Genomic DNA, 26,955 nt, shown 5'->3' on the forward strand with positions numbered 1-26,955 from the left:
AGGCTCAGTTTTGCAGTACAAGTCTGAACAGCTGAACTGCTGTTTCAGGCAGCTAGCTGTAGAACTGCATGGAAATGGAGTGCATGGGAATGGAAGTGAAGGAGTGATTGGTATCAACAAAAAACAAGGCACTGTAAAACAAAACCAAAACCTCTCCCATCCTGGAAAGATTTATAAACAGTGCCAGTGAGCAGATCTATTTCTCACCTGACTAGGGCTTAGAGTTTAGGTTAGAATTTTTTTTTTTGTAGAACAGGCGATCTTGTTTGCATCACCTACACAGAGCGTGTGACCAGTTACGCTGTGCTTCACCTGGACAGCAAAGTATGTCTTTTTCTTTCTTTCCATGAGCCAAGTAAACCTAAAATCTCAACTGAACATTTGGTGATAGGGGGGAAAAAACACTCTGTTGCTCACCTATTTACAAGATCCAGTGTTGTGCTAGAAGGCAGAGAGCACTGTGGTATGAAACCAAACATTTCACTGAAGTCAGTATTAGTAATTTCAGCTAAGTGAAGATTTCCATGGGCAGCATCTAAGACTGAGTATTATCTAATTGTTAGATGTGACTTAAAAATATGTGATGAATAGTGGGAAGGGGAAGGAAGGTGAGGTCATAATAGTAAAGCTGTAGGGTGTTCTCATTTAGGATCACCCTACTCCTTGGCCAGTACCACAGAGGCGGGAAGTGCTGATCGTGCACAGCCATGCTTTCAGTAGAAATAGCAAAGGAAGAAGGAAAAAAAGGAGCCTTATGAGTATGCTTGAGAAAGCATAGTATACAGACAACTCTGGTGGTATGTACTGCATCTGCTCTGACCCAGCACAGAACAGCTCTTGCCCTTCCATACAAGTTGATGCCTGCAAGGGTGCATTTTACAGAAAAACAAAATTATGAGGGTGGGAATGGGTACACATAGCAGGACAGGCTAAGACAGTGAACCTCTAACTTTGCAAATGTATATATATGTAAAAGATATATATCTATGCATTTGCAATATATGCTTTTTTTCTTTCCTGAAATCAGAGTAAGGTCTTGCATTTAAGTGTTTTCTCTTTGATCTGCCTCTTTAAAATCTGATTGAGGGTAACAGCATGTTCTGTTATTGAAACATAGGCTGCTCTGCCATGCGTCTCCTATTTTGAATGCTTTAGGATTGTTATGGGTTTCTGTAGTAATAAGTTAAATAAATAGATGTGTAGCAGCAATTTTGAAGATAGGAGCTTAGTGTGCACACATCTGTTGTGTATATTTGACACTTTCCACCCCCCTGCCTTCCCAATAAGCCTTTCATAAACACATCATTTCAGTATAGTTAACCTGCAGTGCTTGGTAACATTGACCATGGTTCTGTGGCCCATAACCATAATATTCTGAATATAAAAGATAAATTCTTTTATCTGTTCAGTTTTCTCCTCTTCCTTCTCTTTATGGACTCTCTTTGTCTCTTCTGGTGAAGTGCTTCTATATTAAGGACTCCACAGCAGGTAAAGTTGGCATACTAAAGTCTTAAATCTTGCTTTTGGTAGCTTCTATTTGAGAATTGGGACAGACTTGGCAGTACTTGAGTGTGCACATGAATGATTCCGCCGCCCCAGCCCCTGCCCCGTTCTTGCTGGCAGATGGCCCTTTAGGGACTTCTGCCAGCAAGTGCAAGTCAGAGTAGCCTCCAGGAGTGACTGCACCAGTAAAGATACTGGGCAACCTCCTTGCTGAGCTCAGCAGAACCAGGCTGCCAGTGAACCTGATCTATCGTTTTCAAAGTTATTTCATATTTTTCTCACAGTAATCACAGTAGCTGCAGAGGAAAGTGTTTAGTTCCCCATGAGAGTTGTCAAACATAACAAAATATGAAATTAAATGATTGTTACTAAATAAATGCCTGGAACAGTGAATTTCCAGTCTTAATGCTTCTCTGAAACAACAGAGGTACTTTTTAAAATATAAGCTTTAATGTAAAATTTCTGTTCAAAACAATTTCCTTCTGAAACATAAACTCAATTGAAAGATTTTTGCAGGTTGGAATAATTTTCATGATGCCAGTAGATACTGCTCTGTAGCACTACTCTCTGCCATAATAGTTCTATACATAACCCAGATTTAACCAATGGATATCTGTTTAATAATTAATGGGTTTTTTGTATAAAATAGTGGAATTTCATTTTGTGGGTAAGAATTCCTCTTTATGTCACATTATCTTTGAATTTATATTCCTCATTCTTTTTTAGTTTGTTCCAAATTCTCCCCTGAACACTTGCCTCTGCCTGACCTCTAATACTGTGGATGTCTGATCATCAGTGAGTGGTTACAGAATATAGCAGAGGTTGGTCCCATGTGCCCCTCATGGACCAAAGCAGATGTCATTTTGTAATCTTTTGATTAATATCTTCCAAACTGCAGTAATCTGAATTCTGGGACTTTCTCTGTGATCTACTGGGCCTGGAAGAAATGCTTGATAGAAAGAGATTATTTGACGAAAGTGCTGGTGAAAATACCACCCTTACTCCCATTTTACATGGTTGTGATAATAACTGCAAGGTATCAGAATTGATGGGTGACTAAAAAAAAGTTTTTATGTGAAAGAAGATTGGTACCAAGAAGATACCAACCATGATGATACAATAGGAAAGCCCCTAGCTTCAAGAATAAAAATTTCCATTGACTTTGATAATGCAGAGATATAATTATGTTCAGCTCTCTGCCCATAAATCATGATCAGATTTATATCTTTCTTGTTATTTATACACTAAGAGTCACTAGGCACAGCTGGTTCTGTAAACACAAGAAGGAGGTGGTTTCTGCCTGGAGAAATGTTAGTGTTAAGTATGAGACAAGAGACAGTGTGAGGATATATTAAAACAGGGGGAACATGAGGTCGTGGTGACTGTGCTGGTCAGCACAAGAAGCAGCTGTAATATGAACCTGGCTGCCAAGTGTCTTTATTTGATGATAATCTGTTTGTTGCAGTGCCCTGAGGAATACAGTTTGTTTTAGCTGAGTTCAGAGTGGAAGTCAGATCAAGCAGATCTTCCCATCTATGAAAATTGTTCATGTTGAAAATATTCTTACGTTGCCCTTAATCACTGTTTTCTGCACATACTGATGCAACAATAATAATTACTGCTGTAATAACTGACTGAGCAATTATACTCATACTCACGCAGTTGTGTGACAGTCTTCATGGACACCTTGGGGCTCCAGCGATTACCCCAAAAACTTAAGCTAGAGAACTTTGCTGGTTACCAGTGAACTACGAGAAATGTTTCTTCTGATCTCTGGAATGCTGGTTTTCCCTTCACCCATGCAGCAGAATGTATAGAAACTCACCTGCAGGTTCCTCAAATATCTGCAATATAAACTTGCAGAAAGAAGGAACCCATGGCAGTCATCTTATCTGGACAAATTTGGAGAACTTAAGGTGGATCAGAGAGTCCTAAGCAATTTAATCTTAGTGTAAGTAGATTAGACATGGATGTTTTCTGTGTTTATTTAAAAGGTATGTACTGTAAAAATTTGTAATGTATTGTGTAGTTTGAATGTAGTGCAATAAGTCTTTAAACCTTGCCATGGGGACCTGACATGCCTTAATAAGTGCTCTTTCTGTCCATAAATCGCCCTTAGGTGAGGTAAAGGATTGGTGGTGCAGGGGCCAGGGGAGAGCAAAGTGCTTTCCAAAGTGGCTTTGCAGCAAAGATGTTAAGATATTTGCTTGTCCACTACCAGACCCCAGGTAGATTCAGTGTCTTTCTCTCTCCCCCTGCCCCCTCCCCCCGCCTCTGATGGGATCCTATGCCATAATTGATTCATAATCTATCTTCAGAGATTTTTTTAGACTCTCTGTTACTCCTAGCTAAACTGTATTTGAATTGTGTTCAGCTGGTCTCAGCAACAGATGTCAGGTGTCACTAAATAATGAACAGTCACGTATGAGAAAGGCAAGAATATTCACTCTTTATGTAATCTTGGCCAATTAATCTTTTACTCTCTGCATGTTTTTCAAAATGCTTTTGTATCTTTACTATTAATGAAATATTAGGATATAGATAATGTATGAGTATTGCTGTGGAATTGAATGCAATTATATTGGGAACGTGTCTTGCTCTGGTTTACTTTTAATTCATTTTTCACCTATTATTAAATGTTAAAATAAAAAATAAGAGAATTACAAATAGTGCCATAAATCAATATGCGTCCTGAACTGCAGAGCAAGTAATTTTTATAAGAGGGCAAGCCCCTGTATTTATAATAAATCAAGTTCATTATCTTTTGAGCTTCCTGATTAAAGTAATTAGTCATTTATGCTGATACAAAGCCATCAGTGCAGCATCAGCAACATTGCTTTGTTTCACAAATACCGAATCTTAAATTGTTTTGTAAGGGTCGTTGGTTATAATCAGCTGCACATTGTAGTGTAAATTTGTTGTTTTGTTGGTGGGAAAGTATTTTCCTCTAACCCAAATTAATACACCAGCCAACTCTCCTGCAGTTAGAACAAACTGTCTTTAAGACTGTAACATGAAAACTAATATAAAATGGAGATAGGACATAGCAGGTGGAGTTGGGTAGGGAGGAGAGGGTCTCAAAGTTAGTGAGGGCTACTCCAGACTGTGCAGAGGACAGCCTCTCAGGAAGGCTTGCTGTGCAGGTTTCCCAACTTCTGCAGCTGCTGTGCTCATACCTGCCTATTCCCACAAACAGCTGCGGAGAGGTCCGGTTAATGCTATTCGCATTGGAAATCTGGGAACTGCATATGCTTTTATACCTGTAAAATACTGCTATTACCCGAGAGACTTTGGTTTGGAATGTGAGTTCTCTCCAGCTAGGTGCAAAACACAGGTCATTACCAAGCTAAAATTCCTGCTCTTGGGCTATGGAAAAGCATGTGCAAAATCGGACTTTGTCCTGCTCTGCTTTAGCTGTTGGTAAGATTAGTCTGGTCTGGGGTAGGCTCAAGCACAGTTTTTTTTCAGTATGAAAGCATTGTGTGCGTCTGGAATGTGATAGTTTCTCCTCTATTTCTAGACTTCAGTTCTGACCAATAAGTACTTGACATCTTCCTTAGCCTTTCCAGACTAAGGGTGACTTTTGACTTCCACAAAATTTGCCTTTAGTCTGGAATAAGTCCATGCCTTGAGGACAAAAGGTCATGTTTCCTTGAAGGAGTTCAGAAGTCTCCTGCATTGTTTTTTGGATATTAGTTGGGTATGCCTATGCTCATAGGTAGAAATAAGTAGGATGAGCCAAGTAATTTCAGTGTAAATTGAGTTTTAACTCTGATGGCATTTTTTGTTTTATCAGTACTGTCCCAGACTGGGTGCTCCCAAGAAGCATGATGCTTGTGAGCAGTATAATTAATTACTAATTAATCTTTCCTCCCTAAATCAGATGACAATTCTGGTTCCAAAATAAGTGACTTGTTAGTTCTTTAAAGGCTTCCAGTGAGGAAGAAGTTAAAAGTAGTTAAAAATAAATGAAATGGACTATGACTTATTACTGGCTCCCTCAATCTCATTCTTTTACTTTATTTTGCCCTGTTCCACAGACTGTAAACCCAAGATGTTTACCCTGTCTTTCAGTAGCTGGTTTGCAGTTACTGGAGACACTAAAGAAAACGAAAATGGATTAAGCTGTTCTTCTGTTCAGTGCCCTTTCAGTGAAAATCATGATCTAATATAAAAAAAACCAAAGTTGATGTTACAATAAGAGAAGTGTATCTTGTCTTTTCAAATTGTGTACACACAGCTGTATACTGACTGCTTGGTCAAGTATTCTGAGAATTGTTCCAAATTCTGTCCCATACCAGGAGGTGTGATATCCTTCTCCATCCTGGACAGGGAGTGTTGGCACCTGACATTCATGCCTGAAAGCCACAAGAGTACAAATATATTCTTTTGTATGCTGCAGCTGTGATTTTTATTAAGAACTGAAAAGGGTGTTTCCATTTGGTTCTAGATCTTTTCTATTTATGTTGAAGGGAAAACTTTCACTGACTGATCACAACATGTTACACGGTGTTGTGAAAATGTAGCATTAGAAAGGACCTAATGATCTACATTGACTAAAACTTTCATTACATTAAAGAAAGCAAGTCTTTTTCTGATTTGGTTTCTATGTAAAATTCCAATTCCAGGGTAATTATGAATCCCCAAATTCTTTTATTTCATGTTAGATTACGTCCTTTATTAAAATAAGGGAAACCTTCCCATCAGTTACTTTCGTCACCTGCTGTGCAAACTAATAATGCCGTGCTAATCTAAAAAGGAGTGTCAGTCACAGTCACATTTGAAAATTCCAGCATAACAGGAAGGAGACAATTAATAGAGGAAAATTAACTGAATTAGTGCTATTTTGTACAACTTGATTTTAAATTCTACAGTCTATCAAATACCTCAAGAATGTAAGGTGTGTTTTTAAAGAGGTACAGGTTTGCTTACAGGAATATTCTGTGAATTGTAATTGTAAAATATTAATAATGAAACATAGGTGCTTTTTTTTTTTTTAGCTTGTACTCCTGTGAGAAATAAGTAATAATATATAGGGTGAGGATTTGAGAGATTCAGCTTAGAAAGAAGGGTAGTTGTGACTAAGTGCAGGTTAACATGTGAGCTCTGGCATTTTTTTTTCCTGTTAGTGATGAAACACTGAGCAATTTCACAAGAAAGCTTACATGTGCATTAGAGAAAGACTTTGCATATGCTAGGACAATGAAAATAGGTATTTTTCAGAGATTCTGTATTTCTAAGCATTGTCCATAGTAAAAAAACAGGCAGGCTACAAGGAGTCCTCTAAAAGGATGAACGTTGTCATTTGAAAAGAAAATAGGTGGTCCTGACTGTTCACCACCTGGGTATTAATGCAGCCAATTACTGTGTCCTGCCTTTCAAACATTATTATGTTAGAGCAAGAAAAGAGCCAATATTGTATTTTATATGACCTTTCTAATGCTATATATACACATATAGATTTGTGTTCTTTGTCTCTTTGATTCACCAAATGTTTCTTATTTGTGGCTCAAGGCATTTATTTATTGCAAGGCTTCAAGCTGCGGTAAGCAAGGTCATAGATTAAGAATTGATTTCCACAGTTGCTCTAGCATACAAACTAAATTTCTCTTGGTTGGTTATAAAAACTGCAGCTGGGCATAAATTCAGCTTTTCAACATTGTCTTGAAAATTAACATTAAAGCAAATGAGAAAATACTCTAAGTATGTATTGCATGCTTAATTTAGGCCTTCAGCTAAAACCGAAGGAAAGCAAATTGGTTTTACGCTGCAAGCATCTAAGTAAAACCATGCTAGTACTGAAGTGTTTTTTTATTTCGCTTGTTCTTTTTTTGTTATTACTTTGTCTCCCTTATTTTTTTTAATCAGATTTTCTGCAGTTTTTGGCAAATCATGTTTTGATCACTATGTTGATTAGTTTCTTGGTTTTGATATATGCTCCTAGAGTCATTGCTATTTATAATAAGAATGTGGGTTTCAAAATGGAATACAGTTTCTATCCTTTGGAAATAGTCCTATTAGAAATACAAAAATCTGCTATTTTGTTAGCTTTGTCTCTAATGTGAAACCCAGAATCTTGTTAAACTGAAGGTCTGTAAACTGAAAATTCACTAAAAATCAAGGAGGTATGTTTTGGATTGTTTTTTAAGGTGCTCTTTGTGGGTTGTGGGGTTTTGGTTTGGGGTTTTTTTGAGGTGTGCTTAGTGTTGGTAATGATATAACTACTACACTGTGCACAGTGATCAATTTTTGCAAATGTCAAAGATGTGTAACTGATGAATCTTTGCTGCAATACACAGATTCCTAATAACTATATAATAAACGTTAAGTTACAGAAATCCACTTCTTAGACACATCTTTAAAGAAAATATTCTGATATAATATCCTGTCCCTGCCCTCTGTTTTTGAATTAGTACGCCTAGAGCAGTAACCATAATATGTAGTGTATGTTTTCAGATCATAATCAACATCATCAGGTGGCTTTACAAATATTAGCTTGGTCTCTGCTGTTCCTGCACACATCAGAGTTACTGTTTCTGCCATTAACAGAGGAACCAAATTTCAAAATTATTTTTCTGTTTCACAGAGAGCATTGTGTTTGCTTGATGGGAATTCTTGTTTTGCAGTGCACAGTTCACACTACACAGCACTGGCCCACAAGGAAGATATGTCAAATGTTTTGTGGTACTCTGTAATCCTAAAATAGAGGCTAAATTGCCAACCCTGTTGCACACTAGTGCATGAAATAACTTTCTTCGCAGTGGCCACAATATGTAAAGAGAAACAACTGGAAAGCAAAGTGCTGTGTTTGATGAGAGCGGTAAAAAAGTTTGGCAGGTAAAACAGGTATGGAGTTACTTGAAAATATAAACGTTGATAAGAAAAAAAAAAATGTGCAGAAGTGAAGTATTTCCAACATAGAAATCTCTCCTTTCCAATTCAGATGGATGTTTTGAGGAAACATCCATCCTTTGAGGAAGGAAGTTGTGACATTCGTCTCTTCGTACTGATTCTTATCCTCTCCCTGTACTGTATTTTGCAGGATTATAATACCTGGATCTCCTTTCATGGCTGTTCCCAGCTAGCCATTTTGCTAGCACTTGATCTTATTTTGCAAAATCTTGAGTTGGAGCTTATGTTGAGGTATTGAAAACTGAGGATTTTGTCAGTGTTTAAAATGTCCATGTCCATTATGAACTTCCTTTTGACTTCCTTGAGATTTCCATATGGAGATACCTCAAAAAAATGCAGCTTTGTGGTGAAATGAGGTGAATCTATTCAACTCAGACTTTCTCTGAATAATAAAACAGTCTCACTGAAAGCTTTGTTAGGAAGGAATTATGATTATCAAGTCAGGTAGTCAGGAAAGCTTCTTGTTAGGGTATTACTGCAGGACTAACTCAAGCATGGTTATGCCTGACTGAATACAAGACTTCTGCCCATTTCCAAAATGTAGATTTCTTTTTTGTAAAGCACTTAAATATGTATGAAGAATCTTGGACTGATTCATTAACTTTGAATAAATCCCTATACAAATGAGGGGAAGTGAAGAGAAAGCAAAAATAACTAGTTGAGCATGACTCCTTGTGTGAGGTTGGCTGCCTGCAGAGGGACAGGACTAGTATAGCTATATCGCTGGTAATTCATTGTAGATCACCTGACGGTGAACTTTGAGGAACAGAACCTTTTCAGAAATAGATCTGGCACCAGCCTCCTCTATATAGATGTAGTAGTACATGTTTTCGTTTCTTTTTCCTGTTCTCTTCACCCATGTCCCAAGGTGGGGGAACTAGATCGAAGAATTACTGAACAGTTTTATTCTGCTCCTATGATGAGGTTGGTGTAAGACATAATAGTGCTAGAAATCTGGTATTATACTTTTGTATCTTCCTTCACTTCAGATGTTTTCCTAAAACCCGCAAAGCCAGTCTCTGCAGTCACCTATTCTCATGCCCAGTATGTTCTCCACATGGAACCACTCTCCAATGACACCCATTGCAAAACATTAAAAAATGGTGTTTCAAACAAACAGAGCAGAAAAGGCTCGCCATTGGTGCCCTCTGCAGTGTGCTCCAAAGAGAGAAGAGAATGGAGGGAGGTGAGGGAGGTCTTTTATAAACTACCTGAAAAGGTCCTCTGAGATTTATGGACAGGAGTCGGCAGTGCACGTCTGGGGAAGATCTGTCTGGCTGCAGTCTGGAAGTTTGGGCTTATGTAGGAATCTGTTGTGAAAAATACTGTTTGAAAAAGTGCACTCGCAACATGTGTTTGGGACTGCTGTGGTCTCTGATTTAGCAAAGTGTGCTGCTGTGGTGACTTCAGTCTTCCTTTTGCATTTGAATTCTGGCATGTTTGCTATCTTAGCACTTGACGTGGAATCTAGCAAACTCTATGATCTTTCTGACTTTAATTAAAGAATTAAACCCTAAAGGTTTAAAGTGTGTAAATATAAATATTCTTATCGTACTTTGATTATTGTGACACAATTTGTGCTTTTTCAAACGTTGTTATCATAATGTACATATGCTCTAGTGATAGTATTCTGTTACTTTAGTGGGGATTAATTCCACAAATCCAGTATCTGCAGCCAGAGAGCTAACCGGATCATTTCAGAAAGATCAAGGGACCACAGTCATTTACATTTGATTGGGCTTTCTTGGACTCAGGCAGGTTGTAAAGTTTAGAGATCGCCACTGTATCTGTGGTTGGGGATTCTTCCAGTTTGTGGCACTGCATGACAAGTACAGGGGTAGCATACGCAGGTTCTGTGCACCCCAGTGTACAGCGCCTGGGGTCAGGCGCTGGTCTGAAGAAGGCAACTAATAACTGGAATTCATCTATCGCTCTCCTGTCTGCATATCTTGGGAATATAACTCCTTGGCATGTGTTAAAACAGTAGTGAGGCTGCTTTAACCACTCTGAGGGGGAAAAAAAAAAAATCATGTTAGTACCTAGTTATGCATTCCTGACTTCGTCTTCCTGACACCCGCTGCCTTGCTCTGACATGGATGGTTCTGCAAACTACACTCAGGCAGAAGTTGGGAACAACCGGCCTTGCTGAGACTCTTCCTAAGCCTCCTTCTGTGTGCTGTTCCCTCAGCACCACAAACAACTTTCCCAATAACTGACAAAGACTTCAGATTACAAAACTGAAGTAAACATGTTCATTGCTTTTTTTTTTTTTTTTTTTCCTCATGATAGCATTTTCATCAAGGACCAGATGCCAGTACCAAATGATGTTTTGGTCCCAGGTGGCTTTACTTTCTGGTGTGATGGTAGAAAATGGGACCCTACTTTATGGTATTAGCAAGGGAAAGGATGAGCAAGAAACAAAGGCTGCCAAAAAATGAAACTATGTGACCAAAGGAGTTCTTGTACTGCAGGTTTTGAAGGCTCTATAATTTAAAAAGTATCAAACTCGTTAGTGCATCCTATCTGTTTTAAAACAGCTTTAGTCATAACTCATTCTTTGCTGCTTCTCTGCTGTGGAATTTTTCCTTTGTATAAGGCTAACTTTAAATGTTTCAGGTTTTCCTTTCTGTAGCAGAAGGGGTAAACTCAGAGCCAAGAGTGAGACACTTCTGCACTAAGCATTCTACCTCTGTGGTTACCCCATTGCTGTGATTACATTTGAGCAACTCTAGATTTCAGTATTGCTGCATCATTTTGCTTTCAGTTTTTAATTAAAAAGTTTTCATAGCCAGGAAACAGAACAATAGGGGGTTTTGTATCCACCATCAGCCCCTCCCAAAAAAAAAGGTTCAACTGTGAGTGAAATGCTATTGAAAACAACGTTTGAACAGATGCCAAGTGGGAAGAGACAGCAAGCATGTAATAAGGAACAATTAATTTATTTTTAGAAGGAATATATGTAAAATAATAAATGATTTTAAAACAGGTTTTCTTCTGCTTCTCTTCTTTTAATCACAGTCTTCCATAAGAACAATAATAGTAATTTTCTAACTAGGCAATGAAGATTTTGGTCCCTCTTACTGTCTCAGTAACCTTGCACTGAAATGCTATTATTTCACCATACTAACATCTAATTTTAGTAATCAACCCTTATGCACTGAATATCTTGACATTCACTACTTTCTACACTTACAGGTTTTAATAAAGGCACACAGACTTCATTTAGTTCATTACTATAAGGCAAAATGAGACACTTCATGATCTTTCATAAGGGCACACATTTTTGTTTGCAGATGGATGAACACATAAAGTTGTGTAACACCTGTGTCTAAGCAGATGTAGAAGTAGGTATTCATGTGGGGCACAGGTTATTTTTTTTCTCCAGATATGTAGGTATAAAATTTGAGTAAAAATGGAATGTTCAGTTTTAGACATTACACAATGCCCTTTGGTCAGCAGTTTATGCAAACACAGTTTCCATATTACCATGCGGGAGGACTGTAACAGTCATCATAAAACCCAGGGTTGGCAGTGCGAATATCTGAGCAGAGAAAGAAGACCTTTCCAAAAGGAAATTTGCAAGAAAATTTATTTAATTTGAAAGGTTGTGGTATCTCTCTCAAATTACAGTTGTTTGTTCATTTGACCCATTTGTCCAGTAAAAATAGTAGTAAATCCTGTGACATCTACAGTAGAGCTTTTTTGATCATGGGAATCCAATATGCATTGCTTGATGGCATTTGCTTTTATAAACAAGAACTACAATTGTTAATGTTCTTGTGAGTATCCTAAATCAGCAGTTAGAACATACATATTTCAGGTGTGAGTATGCAGCCAGGGATTGATACTGTAACAGCTGTGTTCCAGTTATTTATTTGGTAAGTATTTTCATATTTTTAAAATAAAATGTATGGATTTTTTTTAACCAAACTAAAATTTTTGCAATGGATACTTCAGCACTGAAAATCAGCATTATCATGGGTCCTTTCTCAGTCTTCGGTCTTTTGCAAATTGCAGTAGCATACCTTCTGAAAAACATGAGTGCTGATTTAGAAGAACACTTTCAATCACTGATGTGAGTTTAAGAAGAGACATCAGCAGTGTAAGATGGCTATACTACAATTTTCACTCCATGGAAAGTCTGCTCAGTGTTTTGCAGTGCCATGCATGCTCTGTTACATGGCATACACCTACACTGGCTCAACCAGAGGAAAATCGACAAAAACATGCAGATGCTGAGAGATGCTTGAAGAAGTTGAAGAAGTAGAGGTCTTCTGGTGTGAAGCTTCTAGGTATGCCCTTCTTTTTATCAACAAAATGACATAGTACTTGAACTATTGATTTTCTTTTACTTGGTGTCTGGATACAGAGTTGTTTATATTTATTGCTTTCTTGTTGATAGAAAGTTGAAGAAGGGAGTTGAACAAAACATACAGGGCAGTTCATGTTAATATAGAACTTTTTTCCATTGTCCATCCTCTCAATAAAATGCACTGACATGGGAAAATTTGAATGCAGTCCTGATGACATGGAAAAGCAAAAGACAAGGCTACAGACTTGCAAATAAAGCTTAATTGTTACTTGCTTATTTAAACTGACAAGGAGACATTGCTCCATGACTAGCTCTAAGTTACTAATGGTACCTGCGCTATGTTTTATATATCACATCATTCATGTACTTGATCATCTCATCATGTTTTATGTTCTTGGCCTGCCCAAGTTCATTTATGGCAAAGAAGCCTCTGTGCTCTTTTTGGATGGCTTTTGGTTTCTGTTTTCCTTTGTTTTAAAAATAATCAGATTGCAAATCTTACACGGGGGGATGAGCAGTGGACATCATCCTTGCTTTGCTGTCTGGATCATGAGCATCTGATACATGATAGTTCTCTGCTTGCTGCAAAACTACTGTAGTAACTCCATGCTGTTCTGATTGCTTTTTGTCTTTTTGTGCCTCTCAAAGGCACTGATGTGTGTATGTTTCCTAACTCATTAGTTCCTTTTTTTAATTCATTGAGAGTTATTTCTCTTTTATTCAAAAAGAGAAGGAAGTGGTAAAAACTAACTACACTGGAGCAGAGTAATAGAAAAACAACTCGCTATTCAGGCTCAGTTTAGAGAAAAGAGATTTTGCTCCCTTATTGTCTTTCTCTTAAATAGGTCAAGAGGTGGGTTTTGTATTTTGTCCACACCCATTTTTCTTCTTTACACTCATCTGAAAATCGAGTCCATTGCTCAGCTGAGATGCTCTCTCTACCTAAGCTTAAAGTGATCCAAAGAGTAATCTTAAGAAAGCAAACCCACGCGATCTCTGTGCTTTCAGTCTGGGTTGCTGTTGGCAACCTGAATGTAATTTGGTTTCACAGTACTCACAGCGTGCCGGAGAAGAGCTAATCCTGTAGATGGATAGTATATTGCTCCATATTGCCCATTCCTAGACCTGTCAGGCCATATGAATAAGCATGGCTTTGTACTGAGGCTTCCCCCCTCAGTATAGTCCTGGAATCAGGGCTGATGCAACCTCTTTATATGGGGTGGAGGGTTTGTACTGTGAATGGCAATTGAATTTACAAGTAAAAAGGAGCACAGATACCCACTGAAAAGATTGATTTAGGGAGCTGAGCTATTGGATGTAGAACTAACTGACACACAGTTTGGAAAAGTTGGGGGATTAAGGGAGAAATTAAATGACCTCTCTATTGTATAGCACAAGTGGATCAGTGGCTTTGTTTTTATGTTTTTCTTTGAAAGATATCACCTGCTGGCTGCAGAGTGGGTGGATTCAGCTTCCTTCTGGAGCCTGAGCAAATCACTTGAGGAAGATCTTGCTTTCTGCTGTGTCCTAAAGACAACATGGAAGGGGAGAGCATCTATGAGGTTGATTCTGGAGATGGACTCGGAGGTAAGGATGCCTATGACTTATTTTTGCTTTCATCCCAGCTGGCTGGTTACAGGAAGCCCTTATGACAATGGACGTCGGAAGCCACAAAAAGCAAATGTGATAAAGATGTCTACAGTTCATTGATTGTATTATGTCACTTTTCAAGCAGTGAATAAAAATTTTTGAAAACAACTGTGTCCTAGAGGAAGTGGCACACGTAGATTCTGCACATTCTAAATGTTATTATTTAGTGTCTGAGATGTCCCAAAGATTATGCAAACCCTAAATACTTACAATAAAAGTAAAGGCATGTAGCCTTTTGTCTTTCTCTTTGTTTCTCCTTTTTCTTTCTCACCTGCTGAGTAACTGTATTGCACACACTATCTGTTTTGTCTGTATTTTTTAACTGGACTGCAGAAAACAGCATGAAATGGTACTGACTCTGTTTTCTAGACTAGCAACCCATGTGTAGATGCAGACTTTTCATTGACCTGAAATAAAAAGTTTGTTTTTACTTAGCTACTAATTCTACAGGTGTCCTTGGACAAACTAGCTAACTTCATTGCTGTGGTTTATCATCTTCATAATGGGGTGAACAGTTTCTCAGAGAAGGTAATATTACATACTTCTACAGGGATGCTGTTCCTTGTGTATAATGCAGAGTTTTTGGGTAGATACATCTGGTTTAAATTCCTGGTTTAACACAGCTGCTTCTGAGATTAACTAATCAAACACCTTTAGTTTGCAGAACACCTTGAACTGCCTAGGTCAACTCTTGAGCACAGAAATCTACATACTATGGGAAAGAATAAGGTTCTACATTAGAACATTGTAATAACAAAGACTTGGTGTGCTGCACATTTATTTGATGGTTTAGATGTTTTCCTGTGACTGGATTGTAACCAGGCAGATTGGTTTTTGACTGAATATACTTCGCTTGTGCTAAGATGCTCTCTTTTGTGTTCAATATTTTTGTAATACTTTTCTTGGGCCCTATCTGTATCAGCAGTACTATGTACTAGGAGGAACAGTTTCTACTGTCTTACCACTGAGTTTCCTTCTCATTAGTTAGTTGCTTTCAGACACTTATCAGTTGGACTAACATGCAGATATGTATCCTTAAACAGTGTACTCTTTTTTTTTTTAAAGACAAAGAAACCTCGTGGTTCAAGTTACTTTTAAAATTCCTGATAACACTGTCTATGAAAGAGTTATTTTGTCATTATAAAATTTATGACAAAAACAATGTAAGTATTTATGCTCAAGTAATGCATTTCTGCTAGGTTAATGAAGGGAAATAGAGTAGCAGCATTCTCTTTGACTTTCTGAGCATTTGTGTTGCTCTCTCCCAAAGCTTTTGAAACACCTGGAGCCATCGTTATGACCATTACTTTTTAATTTCGTAACCTTTCTCAAGCACTAGTTTTCTGGCCTTACCATTGTGTCCTTCAGTCACTGAATCTGCTGCAATACTGCATGTTTGTAATTTCTTTCACGCTGCTTGGAGCATGGAAAAATTCTTTCAGATTCTAACTTAAGGTCATAAGCACTTGAGAGCATATTTAACTATTTTTGGGAAATAGAATAAATTGTCATTTACATAAGTTGAATAGAATTACTGATACGAGAACAAAATCTGATCATGTATGTGATAGGGCCATATTTACGGCAGCATGTCAGTATCTCCAATGTACATATATGTATGGTGCTTTTTTGGACACAGTGTGCTTGCATGAGTAATACTAATCACAGAGTATCATTTCATATTTTTCAGAAAACAGGTGATGTTCTCTGTGTGAATTGTTGCATAGCAGCTCAAGTAAAAAAAATTCCTTGCTTCATTCCTTATAAACAAGACCAAGGTATATCAAAACAAACTCAACAAAAATTGCCATTCTGAAAGTATGAGGAATGAGCAAGAGCGAGCTCTCTTTTATGATCAGCCCATCAAGCATTCGTATCTGTTGAGTAAGGGAAGTGTTGCAAGCTCCTGTGTTTTAAAATCAAAGGTGACTAAAACTTTGAGTGTAGCTTTGCTATGTTTCTTGGGTTGTCTTTCTCCTGCTTTTTGTACTTCTACTTGAGATACCAAAATGACAAGTATATGCTGTTTATGGAGCCAAACTAGGGAATTTTGCACTGTTTTCTAGAATGTGATTTAAATAAAAATGTGACTTTAAAATAAAGCAAATATCTTTTGGAAGATAAAGGACATGCATACTTTCTGAGGTGGGTACATAGTTCTCAGTGGTCTGTTACAGAGTCTGTATACACCTTATGTATTACGAATACAGTCATACTTTGAGATATGTACATATTGAGCACAAATGTATGATTTCAATTAGGCTGATTTGATGACTGAATTATGATATATCAGAGACCTGAGACAACAGAAACGTGCCCATTTTCATCAACATGAGTAGAATGTATCAAGCAATTTACCATTATGATGAAATGACCTCCAAAAAACAAAGTATGTTTTGTTAATTCAAGATCTGTGGTCTCTGGTGGAAGAATTTCCTGGGACCATAGACTCGCTGTGAGACTGCATGAGTTTGAAGGTCAGAAGACCTTAAGAATTTTGTGGCTGTTTCTTGTCAGATCAAAAAAAATAATATTAACAAAAACATTACCTCATAGTTCATTATTTCGTTAACAGAAAATCAGGCCACTGTTTTCAGATTCAGGAACCCAAAGTAAGTCTCTTCCTCTCATTTTAACTGCAAAAAAGTGTTTGGGTTTTCATAGGTGTAGTTGGCTTACAGCACTCCTTAATGCCAGTGAAAGCATAAGGAATGATGCTTATAGAGATCAGGTAAATTAATTTGATACTGTGGAGTTATGTACTTAACTCAGACTTCTTCAGTTTAAAAATTAGCCCTAATATTAGAAGCTGTTGAGGTAGCTGTACTGCCGGTGATGTACCTGGTCATCTTGACTTGATGTTACTTCATAGCAAATTTTGAATGCCTCATAAATAATGCACAGAGAAGAACAGAGCTGACTTTTCTTCTGGCTTATAAAGCCAAACTCTGTGAAGGTCCTTATTATGCGTCAAATAGTCTCCAGAGAACAAGCCACCCCAAACATGGTGGAGAAGAGACAGGACTGTAATTCTTCGCTGTGCAATGCACTGAAAACCTATTATAGCTGACCTAGAACAGATGGACTTGTCTGCTTCAAAGCAAAGACTTCATAGCTGCAGTTGCCTAGGAGAGATTTCTGCTTTCCTCAAATGAAAGAACTCTGTGGTGGGGTGACCTTGGCTGGCTGCCAGGTGTCCAGCAAGCTGCTCTCTCACTCCCCCTCCTCAGCAGGACAGGGGAAGAAAATAAGATGAAAGGATAAGGAGAGTGACATCACTCATCAATTACTGTCACAGGCAAAAAAGACTCAACTTCAGAAAGATTAATTTATTGCTAATTAAAAATATAGTAGGTTAGTGACAAACCCCCCCCCAAACTAAAACCACCTTCCCCTCACCCCCTTTCTTCCCAGACTCAACTTCACTCCTTCCTGGCTTTTCTGCCACCTCCTGCCACCCCAAGCAGTTCAGGGGTATGGGGAATGAGGGTTACAGTCAGTCCATAACACTTTGTCTCTGCTGATGGTTGGACTAGATGATCTTCAAGGTCCTTTCCAACCTAGTTGATTCTGTGGTTCTGTGATGATACTTCTTATGCTCTTCCTCTACTCCAGCATGGGGTCCCGCTTAGGGGATGCAGTCAGTCCTTCACTAATTTTTTCAGTGTGGGTCCTCTTCCTGGGCTGCAGTACCTCAAAAACTGCTACAGCATGTGTCCTCTCCACGGGCTACAGTCTGTCAGAAATGTACTGCTCCAGTGTGGGTCCCCTACAAGCCACAGTTCTTGCCAGAAAACCTCCTCCTATGTGGGCTCCTCTCCACAGGCCACAGCTCCTGCCAGGAGCCTGCTCCAGTGTGGGCTCTCCATGGGCTGCAGTTTCCTTTAGGGCATTTCCACCTGCTCTGGTGTGGGGTCCTCAGTGGGCTGCAGGGTGGATATCTGCTCCACTGTGGTCCTCCACGGGCTGCAGGAGGACAACCTGCATCACCATGGTCTTCTCCATGGGCTGCAAGGGAATTTCTGCTCCAGCGCCTTGAGCACTTCCTTCCCCCTCCTTCTTCGCTGACCTTGGTGTCTGCAGGGCTGTTTCACATTTCCGCACTCCTTTCTTACAGCTGCTGTTCTGTAGGTTTTTTTTACCCCTTCTTACACACCTTATCACAGAAGTGCCACCAGTGTCACTGATGGGCTCAGCTTTGGCCAGTGGTGGGTCTGTCTTGGAGCTGTCTGGAACAGGCTCTGTCTGACATGGGGGCAGCTCCTGGTCTCTTCTTACAGAGGCCACCCCTGCAGCCCCCCTGCCACCAAAACCTTGCCATTTAAACCCAGCAGAAACTCTTAGTGTTATTACAGAGCAATAGGCTGCTTCAAGCGTATTCCTTAGAGACCTGATGCAATTCTTAGAGGGTATTGTCAGTAAGTGTTTGTCTTTATTATCAATATCTTGTCTACTTTGATGTGTAGCTAAAAGTAGTCATTAACTTGGACAGTGTAGAGTTACATATATTTAGAGGTGTTTCTTTAAACAGTTTTAATCTTTTTAAATATGTAGTGATATGATTATTAATTAAAAGTAAAGATCAAGCTCTATTATTGTTCTGCTTCCGTGACTTGATTTTTCAAAATTTAATCCTGTTTGTTTTGGCAAAGAGTCTGCAGTGTCTAGATATATATGCAGAATCAATACTATAGCACACATTGTTTCTTCTTCCCTGTACTGTATTTTAATAAGAACCTGAAGATTTGCTGCTACCCAAAAGATAGTACAGGGAAAAGATTGGGGAGGGGTTAAGCAACTTTTGTGGTTCTGTTGTGTTGTTGGTACTATGCCAGATCTGCTTTTGGCCTGGTGTTTTCACTTGTAGCTCTTGTTCAAGTAAAATATTCTTCCTGTATGTTAGCAAGGCTGCGAGTCAGTTGCTATGGTATTCAGCTTTTTTTTTTTTTAACCAATCAGCTTGCTTTTGTGATGATTCAGCCCAGAACAAGAAATTGGTCACACAGGCTAGAGCTGTAATCAAAAGAGCAGCTATTGTTGGCTTGAAAATCTATAGAGGTTGGGGGAACAGCAGAATTAGAGTTTCAAGAAAATATTTATCACAGTCTGTGTTTATGATATATATTCTAATGTGTAACTAAATGCTAGTAATGATGGTAATGGTAGTAGTCCTTTTTCAGGATGATGATAAAAATTGAATCACTGGACTAATTTCTTCATGTTCTTTTAGCATCCCAAAGGCATTGGTAATTTCCAGCTAAAATTTACAAGGTATTTTTATTCTGTGGCCATTTTTGATTGTTTTGCGTTGTGCTACTAAATGGTAGTATGTTTCTGACAGTATATTATTTGCTAGGGGAAGACTACCAGACTCTGCGACTTGCCTTCTCAATTTTAGTGTTGCTGTTTGGCTAATCAGAAAATTCTGAAAGACAGCTAGATAATGTAGAAGGATTTTAAAGTCATAATGGTGCTGATATGTAGCTGCAGTGATCCAAGGATAAAAGAAAGACAAGGTAGTTAGAGAGAGGTATATTCTGATAGATGAACTATCCAAAAAGGGAGGATGGACTTTTGTGGGTCTTCTGCAGGTTTTAAGAAGCTCTTGTCTGCTTGAAGGCAAGGTTGTTTTCCTACCCACCCTGCCTGCAACTCTATCAACAGGACAAAAAAAAGATACTGCTTCTTCTATACGAAACAACTTCTTTCCAAAGTCATGGCTATGCCACAAATAAAACTTTAAAATTTCAAGTTAGAAATCACGTTTGTAAAAGTGCTACATACTAAAAGGCCATCAAAATCTAGGCAGTGCACCTGACAAGAGTAAGTATGTGAAAACACATATTTGAATTTGGAAATAACTAGACAAAAAAAGTAAAGATTTCCTCTAGGAGTGCTTTTTGTCTGTGTGCTTTGTACAATACAGTGGCACAATCCTTTCCCAGTGGGTAGTAGGATCTCCTGAAGAAGCCTTTTGCCTGTTGCTCCCAGAAGTGTCATGAGAGCTTTTGTTTTCTTTCCCAGAGCCTTATGTGGTACCCCTTCTTTTTCTGTATGCAGGTAATAATGCTGGCGGTGAATGATATCTGTTCTCTCACTGTGCGTGAACAAAACCACCTCCTAGGCATCAAGGGTTTGACTAAGAATAGTAACTAAATGATGGAAGTTGAATCTTGGAGAGGCTTTAAATGATGCTGGTAGAGACCATGAACTTTTCCACCTCTGTAATAGCTCTGTTTCAGTGTTTGAATTCCTCATTGTCACTGGACATCCAGGTAAACCTCAGCATGCTGTGTACATGCCACCAGAATAGTAAAGCAGTCAGCTGTGATGTTTAGAAAATGCAGATTTCTAAGCATGTGGTACATGACTTTGCAAGAGATCAAGAGGAAGATGTTCATCAGTTCATCAAACAGAATGAAAAATCCACCTTCCAAGATAGTACCAAAAAAAAAAAAAAAAAAAACAAAACAAATCAGAGCAAAAAAGACTTGTCATAGCAAACCGAAGAAAAGTAAAACTCTTCCTTGTAAGTAAGTCTTAATTTATTGCACTGGGATTCCTGCATCCTAATACGTGGAACATGGAGTGCTCCCCATTGAGTGTTTAGCTAAACGGGCTAAAGTCTTTTTAGGTCAGTTATTAATTTTTATTTATGTCAAATCTATGCTTTAAACACATACTCATGGGACAATCTCGCATGTTTTTCAGTGAAATTAAACTCCTAGAAAAATCTGTATGGATCAAGAGATTTTTTTAGAGTTTATGGTTTTTGATAGCCAAATTTTTAATGTGTGGTTGTTTCACATTTGTTAGTTGCCACTGAATCTCTGAGTATATAAAAAACCAGACATCCAGGGGATAAAATTTTTAAGCATGCCCTCTTTTTACAAATACAGTTTTAATGGCGTAGTTCACTAATGTTTTCTCTTCTAATGTTTTCAGATGAGCTCTTTATTGTTTACTAGTGTTCTTCAACTTATTTTAAAGAACTATATACTAAGTTACAAGATACATACGAATGACCAGCAGTCATTATGGCATTACAGACATTAGAACAGATAGTTTTGCACTATAATAAATGTGGGATATTTTATATTGATTCTTATCTTCATCTGGTAATAAATTTGTAAATACAGGAGGGAGAGCAAACAATGAGAGTTGTTCTTGGACATAGTCTTTGGTGGCTTGCAGTGAAAATGTATAGAGGGCACTTAGAGAAAGTAATACTAATCTGTAACCATTGTGGATATTAAAAATACAGTGGAAGTCATCCTGAAGATGATTATGAAATCAAAATGCTCATAAGCCCATTGCCAGTGTTTAAATGACAATTATGTCTTTGGTCCAGGTTTTCACTCGATGGATATATAGTGAGTTTATTAAAGGATGACGGTTTGACATGTAAATGTGGAGCTGGCTCCTAGGGAAATGACAGAAATACAACTGTCAGAGTTCTCGTATAGTTGTCTGCTGCAAATAAACGCTTAGATGAGGTCTTCCAGTGGTAGCACAGATGATCTAGAGATAAATTAATTTATTCTTTATTCAAGCACCACAGTCACTGATCATACAATTTTAAGTGTTGAGCATCTAAAATTCTTAAGCCAAAAAGTAGACAAGAATATTCAAGATCTTGAAAGTATTTTCTGCAGCGGCCCTTGCATTTTGATACTTTTTGCAAGAACATCTATAAAAGATACTGATTTTAGTAGTTTTTGGGGTCACATCTAAAGTACACATATATTCCTATATGACTTCACTTAGAAATTGCCCTTCGCTAATAATTGCTCATGTCTATCTGCCACCCAGCTTGTAAGGCGAGTCATAAGGGACGGGATTTCATTTAGTAGAGTTCTGCCTTTTTAAGGAAAGTGCAATGTAAGAGATAGGAAGTGTATTTAAGTTTGGTTATATGAAGAATACCCTGTGCACTGATCTGTTGTCCAAAGACATGGGTTGCTACATGTCACTTTATTTACCTATCACATGTTTTATACACATACTGATAGTTCTTCACTGCTTATACTGAATCTTTGCAAATAGTGATATATGCCAGTCCCCTGGTGGTGTAAGTATCATAGCTCCACTGCTTTTGGTAATTATAAGAGATATGATGGTCTACATACCCAGAGGACTTGCCTCATTTCCACCAAAAGAGTAATGGGGGCTTTATTCAGATTCACCATTTATTAAAAGTACTGCTTTTAATAGTTCAAATGTAAGTAGAAAGAAAACTATCATGAGTACAATGCATGCAGATGCACACCGGAGTAACTAACTTGAAGGGACTTGTTGCTGTCTGGACTAGATTCACATAATGACAAATGCCTTCATAAAAAGGACTGCTTTGATACAGCACTTCATCTTTCTGAATTTCAAGGCTCTGCAAATTTAAATATAAGCATGTGTAAATAATCATTGAAACTATCCTGGCATGTATAATAGATTTTTTTTTTCCCTAATCAGTACATGCATGTATTTTCTTTCCAATGTATTTTCTAGAAAAGAAAGGCTTTTGAAGAAAAGTGAAAGATACATATTTCTACACAGATCCATGTTGTTTTCTCTTTGATGTTATACCCACCTGGGATTGAGGGGTTGATAGTTTGGGCTGCTCTACTTTTGAGTATCATTATTAATATAGAATGGGTTCCTTAACTTCCTCTCCTTACGTTCTGATGACAGAAATACAGTTTACTTCTCTAAAATAGAACATTTTATTTGTATGCTTGTGTGATTTTTTTTCTTCCTTACCACTTTTTCATTTTTCATTCGGAAGATCCTACCTTTAAAAGGGAAAGAGCACCTGTTCTCTAGATCCTGTAGACTTTTTTTCTGGGCTCCATTTTAAATTTTACTGACTGAAGCAGTTAATGTTTCTTAAAACCCTGCTTCAACAAGCATTCTGTTGAACTGCTGTTGATGGAGGGTAAACTGATCTGAGTTGAATCCCTTCAACAGCTGTACAGTGGGTTTCACACTAAGGAATTTTCAAGATACTTAATTATTTCAATGACTTAGTATCAGCATCTCTCTGGTAATTCTAAAAATAGTACCTACTTCTATGGGCTTAAGAGTATGAGAGAGGAAACTCTCTTGAATTTCAGCTAATTACACTGATGGAAGTGAATATAGGAGCTAGAAAGATCTGGGCTGCAGATGCTAGAAAGATCTGGGCTGGGAATGTCCACTGAGGAAGTATTTTTCTGTTATTGAAAGTGATTGGGAGAACAAGGTGCTTGCTTGCTTACAGGGTCAACAGTTTTGTTCCTGCTTGAAAAATTATCCTTAGATGAGGAAAGTTTTCACCATTTTTTTGTCTTGAATTTCTTTGTTTTTTAGGGAAAGCTATAAGGAAGCTTGTGCGCAAGGCGACTCTGGTGGCATCTAGAATCCTCAGATTTCCTTGACTGAATCCATCTGGGTTTAGCCCTAAATATAGTAGACAAGCTGCACTGTTTGCACTGATAAATTATATCTTCCAAATGATAGACCAAGGTACAGTCATGTATACTAACCGTTTTTGATCTCATTTGACTCTTGATTCTGTTGCTTTTTGGGTAGTTGTGACAGTATGGTTTGTCCCCATTGTTGTGGACTATCTTTTCATCAGTACCAATTAATTGAAAGAGACTTCTGGCCTGGCTCTGGGATTTGATGTTGTCAGCTCCTTACGAGTCTGCAGCTTGGTGGGAAACAGCCTCTCCTGAGATTTACAAACATGCCTTCAGTGGCAGGTAGACAGTGGGACTGTTGGCAGCACAACTTTATTTGGTTTTACTACCCATGGAAAAGAAAAAAAGTGAAAACCTAAAACAAAACTCCACTTCCTTTTTGACGTATTTTCATTTTACTTTGTATGCTGAGCAGTCATAAAATGAAAACAGACTGTGTTCTAACAAAGCATAGATTTTGACTATAAAATAACAGCTGTTTCATCAAAATAAAAAAAACAGATCAATAAAGTACTATTCTAAATGATAGTTAATAATTAGGTTTCTTTATATCTACTTTGGTATCTCAGCTAGCTGTTGGAATGAGCAAGCAATCTCAGTGCCAACTGGCCTGCTTTCTGAGGTCAGAACTTCTCTTTGCTTTTGTTTTAGATGGGAAAATGTTCTGTCTTCTACCTGTGTCTTTTCTGAACTATAGGGAGATAACTTTAATATTACCAGTTTCAAGATGTTTTTGGAGCGGGGGTGCTGGTTCACGTTTTAAAAGACTTTGATATCTAACAGAATATATTATTCTGCTTGGATTGTCCATGACATCTAAAAATTGAGACTGATTAAGCATTTTTTTAAAATTGTCTTATTTGAGCGTGACACTGGTTGAATATTAATCCAATTGCACATAGGCTATTAAAATTCTGATTTTTAATGGTTTAGATATTGTGTTAAAAGACTTCAGAGCTGTCTTTTTTCTTTTACCCAAAGACGGGATGGGGGAGTGCTTCCTGCATTTGTCTTGTTGGTTCCTTCATGCTACATGCTGGGCTGTGGCTGTTCACTGCCTCCACCTTCAAATATTGAGCTTTATCGTTATTTTGCTGTTGTGCCTAGATACAAAACCTTTCAGTGGCTTCTCCTTAGTGCACGTACTTGGGAGAGCATCTGGAATCTGGAATGGATGGTTGCAAGCTCAGATTGGCTGGCACATTTGGCCCCTTGTGAATGTCCGGGTCTTGCTAAGGGAGTTCCTATACCAACCACAGTCTAAATCATCAGCTGGCCACAATAAAGAATTCTGTAGGTCATGCACAATTTGCAAGTTGCATATGGCTTTGAAGTTGCTACATCTGTTTTCTGTTGTCTGGCAAAAGAAGATTAGATTTAAAGAATGAATGCCACTGGTGTTCAGCCTTGCAGAGTTAATCTACAGATGGTTCTCATTTTGAATATAATTATTTTAAAATATATGTACTTGCTGAGAGGTTAATGAAAGGTTCCCATAATTCTCCTGTCCAATTAGTAAAATACAGCAAATAATTGAAGAATATGTCTATCTTTTCAATTGGCAACAACAGTTCACACATTTGGCACACAGACAATTGATAGTTTTCTGTGCGTATCATTAGCGGAACAGGAAGATGAGTACATCTTTTTTTGCTGGGTTGTGATACTGTCTATGATGACATTCAGCTGGCCTGTAGTGGTCTGTGTCAAATGCTTCCCTTCCTTGTCCACTGCCAGTGTTTTGCGATAAGTCTTTATATCTATTGTACATCTATCTATTCATCATTTGGCAGATCAAAGCATATGGGTGAAGTAAATTCATTTTCTTTGTTTTAGAACATTATGATGTTATTTAATGATGATTTTAGGTTATAAAGTATCATGCTCCTCTCTTTAGTTACAATTTTTAGGAAAATACTGCCAACAAAATAATTGCTAGTCAGAAAAGGTCCTGAAAGAGGTTCCTTCTACAAGAGAAACAGTAGACACCACACTGGAAATGTCTGGGAGGTGACAAAGAAAATTAAAGCTAACCATATGCTTTGGCGTAAGGCTCTGGAGTTTAATGCCTACTGTGGAAGTGCTGGATGTGGACAGGATATCCTCCAGCCTCTGATAATGGAGAGAAGAGAGGATGGCTCAGGCTTTCCTTTACGTGTTGCAGCAAGACTAGGGCTGTTGTGGCATGACAGATTTCTGTTAGTATAGATAGTACTATAACAGTAGTAAAATGCTGAAGATAGTTTCAAAATCCAGCTAATAAATAAAAGGGATTTAATAGTCACTAATTACAGACCAGAAATACCTGAGATCCAGGGACATTTGTAATGTTAAGTGAGAAACATGTTTAATGAAGTCAAGTACGCAAAAGTCAGGAAAAGTTAGAAATTTGCTCATGATTTTTTTTGTGAGCTGCTTTTGTATTCAGCTGTGTAAGCACGAGCTAATTTTACTTTACATTAGTAGTCACTCAATGAATTAATTAAATGTATAGAAATGTGTATTGAAACAGAGGCATGACAAATGAGTTTCTTCTATCATTGTTTTTGAGAGGTTGACCCAAAAGTTTTCCCTTTATTTAAAAGGTCTTCATAAATAACTAAATGTTTTTAATGAAACTCAAGATGCTCCATCTAGATACTAGTTTGAGTTAGAGTATGATGATACACAGATCAGCTTACTAGCTCCAACTCTTCAGCACAAAGGGCTGAGGACAAGTATCACTGGAAGCAAGCAGGAGAGGATGCAGGTTTGAAGTGTTCAGTGAAAGACATCTCTAAGTTGGTTTTGGAGAGGACTGGTTGCGCTTATGTAATAAGCACACACTAAGACAGAGAGACCTTACAATGTAAGGAGAGAAAAGTTAATTTGTATTTTCAACTGTTGAAAGGGATTCTAGAGATAAAGCAGTTATTAAGATAGTCATGGATTTAATGCAGAAGGTGAATCTGGTCTATTTAGAAAGAGCAGTCAGAAGTCTCTGCAACCAGTGGATCTAATGGATTTGCTGCATTGGTGAAATGGTACAGAGTGGGAAACATGCTGGGAGACAAGGCAGAAAAACAGGAATAAGCAGGTATGTCATTGAAATTCATGGCAAGAACATGAATTTGGTACAAT

At 38.0% G+C, this 26,955-nt stretch overlaps 1 protein-coding gene across 9 annotated transcripts in view; it reads left to right on the forward strand.

The window, feature by feature from the left end:
- PPP2R2C (protein phosphatase 2 regulatory subunit Bgamma) overlaps positions 1–26,955 on the forward strand; it is a 201,576-nt gene that overhangs the window by 87,419 nt on the left and 87,202 nt on the right. For 2 of the 9 annotated variants that reach the window (XM_074865711.1, XM_074865710.1), the window contains exon 2: positions 23,723–23,878. The exons of 5 other annotated variants lie outside the window; for them this stretch is intronic. In XM_074865711.1, the coding sequence (XP_074721812.1) occupies positions 23,866–23,878 (13 nt within the window). In that variant the 5' untranslated portion in view covers positions 23,723–23,865. Of the gene's footprint in view, positions 1–14,163; positions 14,315–23,722; positions 23,879–26,955 lie in introns of those variants that run through there. 2 more of the 9 variants (XM_074865712.1, XM_074865709.1) reach the window with 2 other exon arrangements.

The sequence above is a fragment of the Strix uralensis genome, chromosome 4 (assembly GCF_047716275.1).
Source record: "Strix uralensis isolate ZFMK-TIS-50842 chromosome 4, bStrUra1, whole genome shotgun sequence".
Taxonomy (NCBI): domain Eukaryota; kingdom Metazoa; phylum Chordata; class Aves; order Strigiformes; family Strigidae; genus Strix; species Strix uralensis.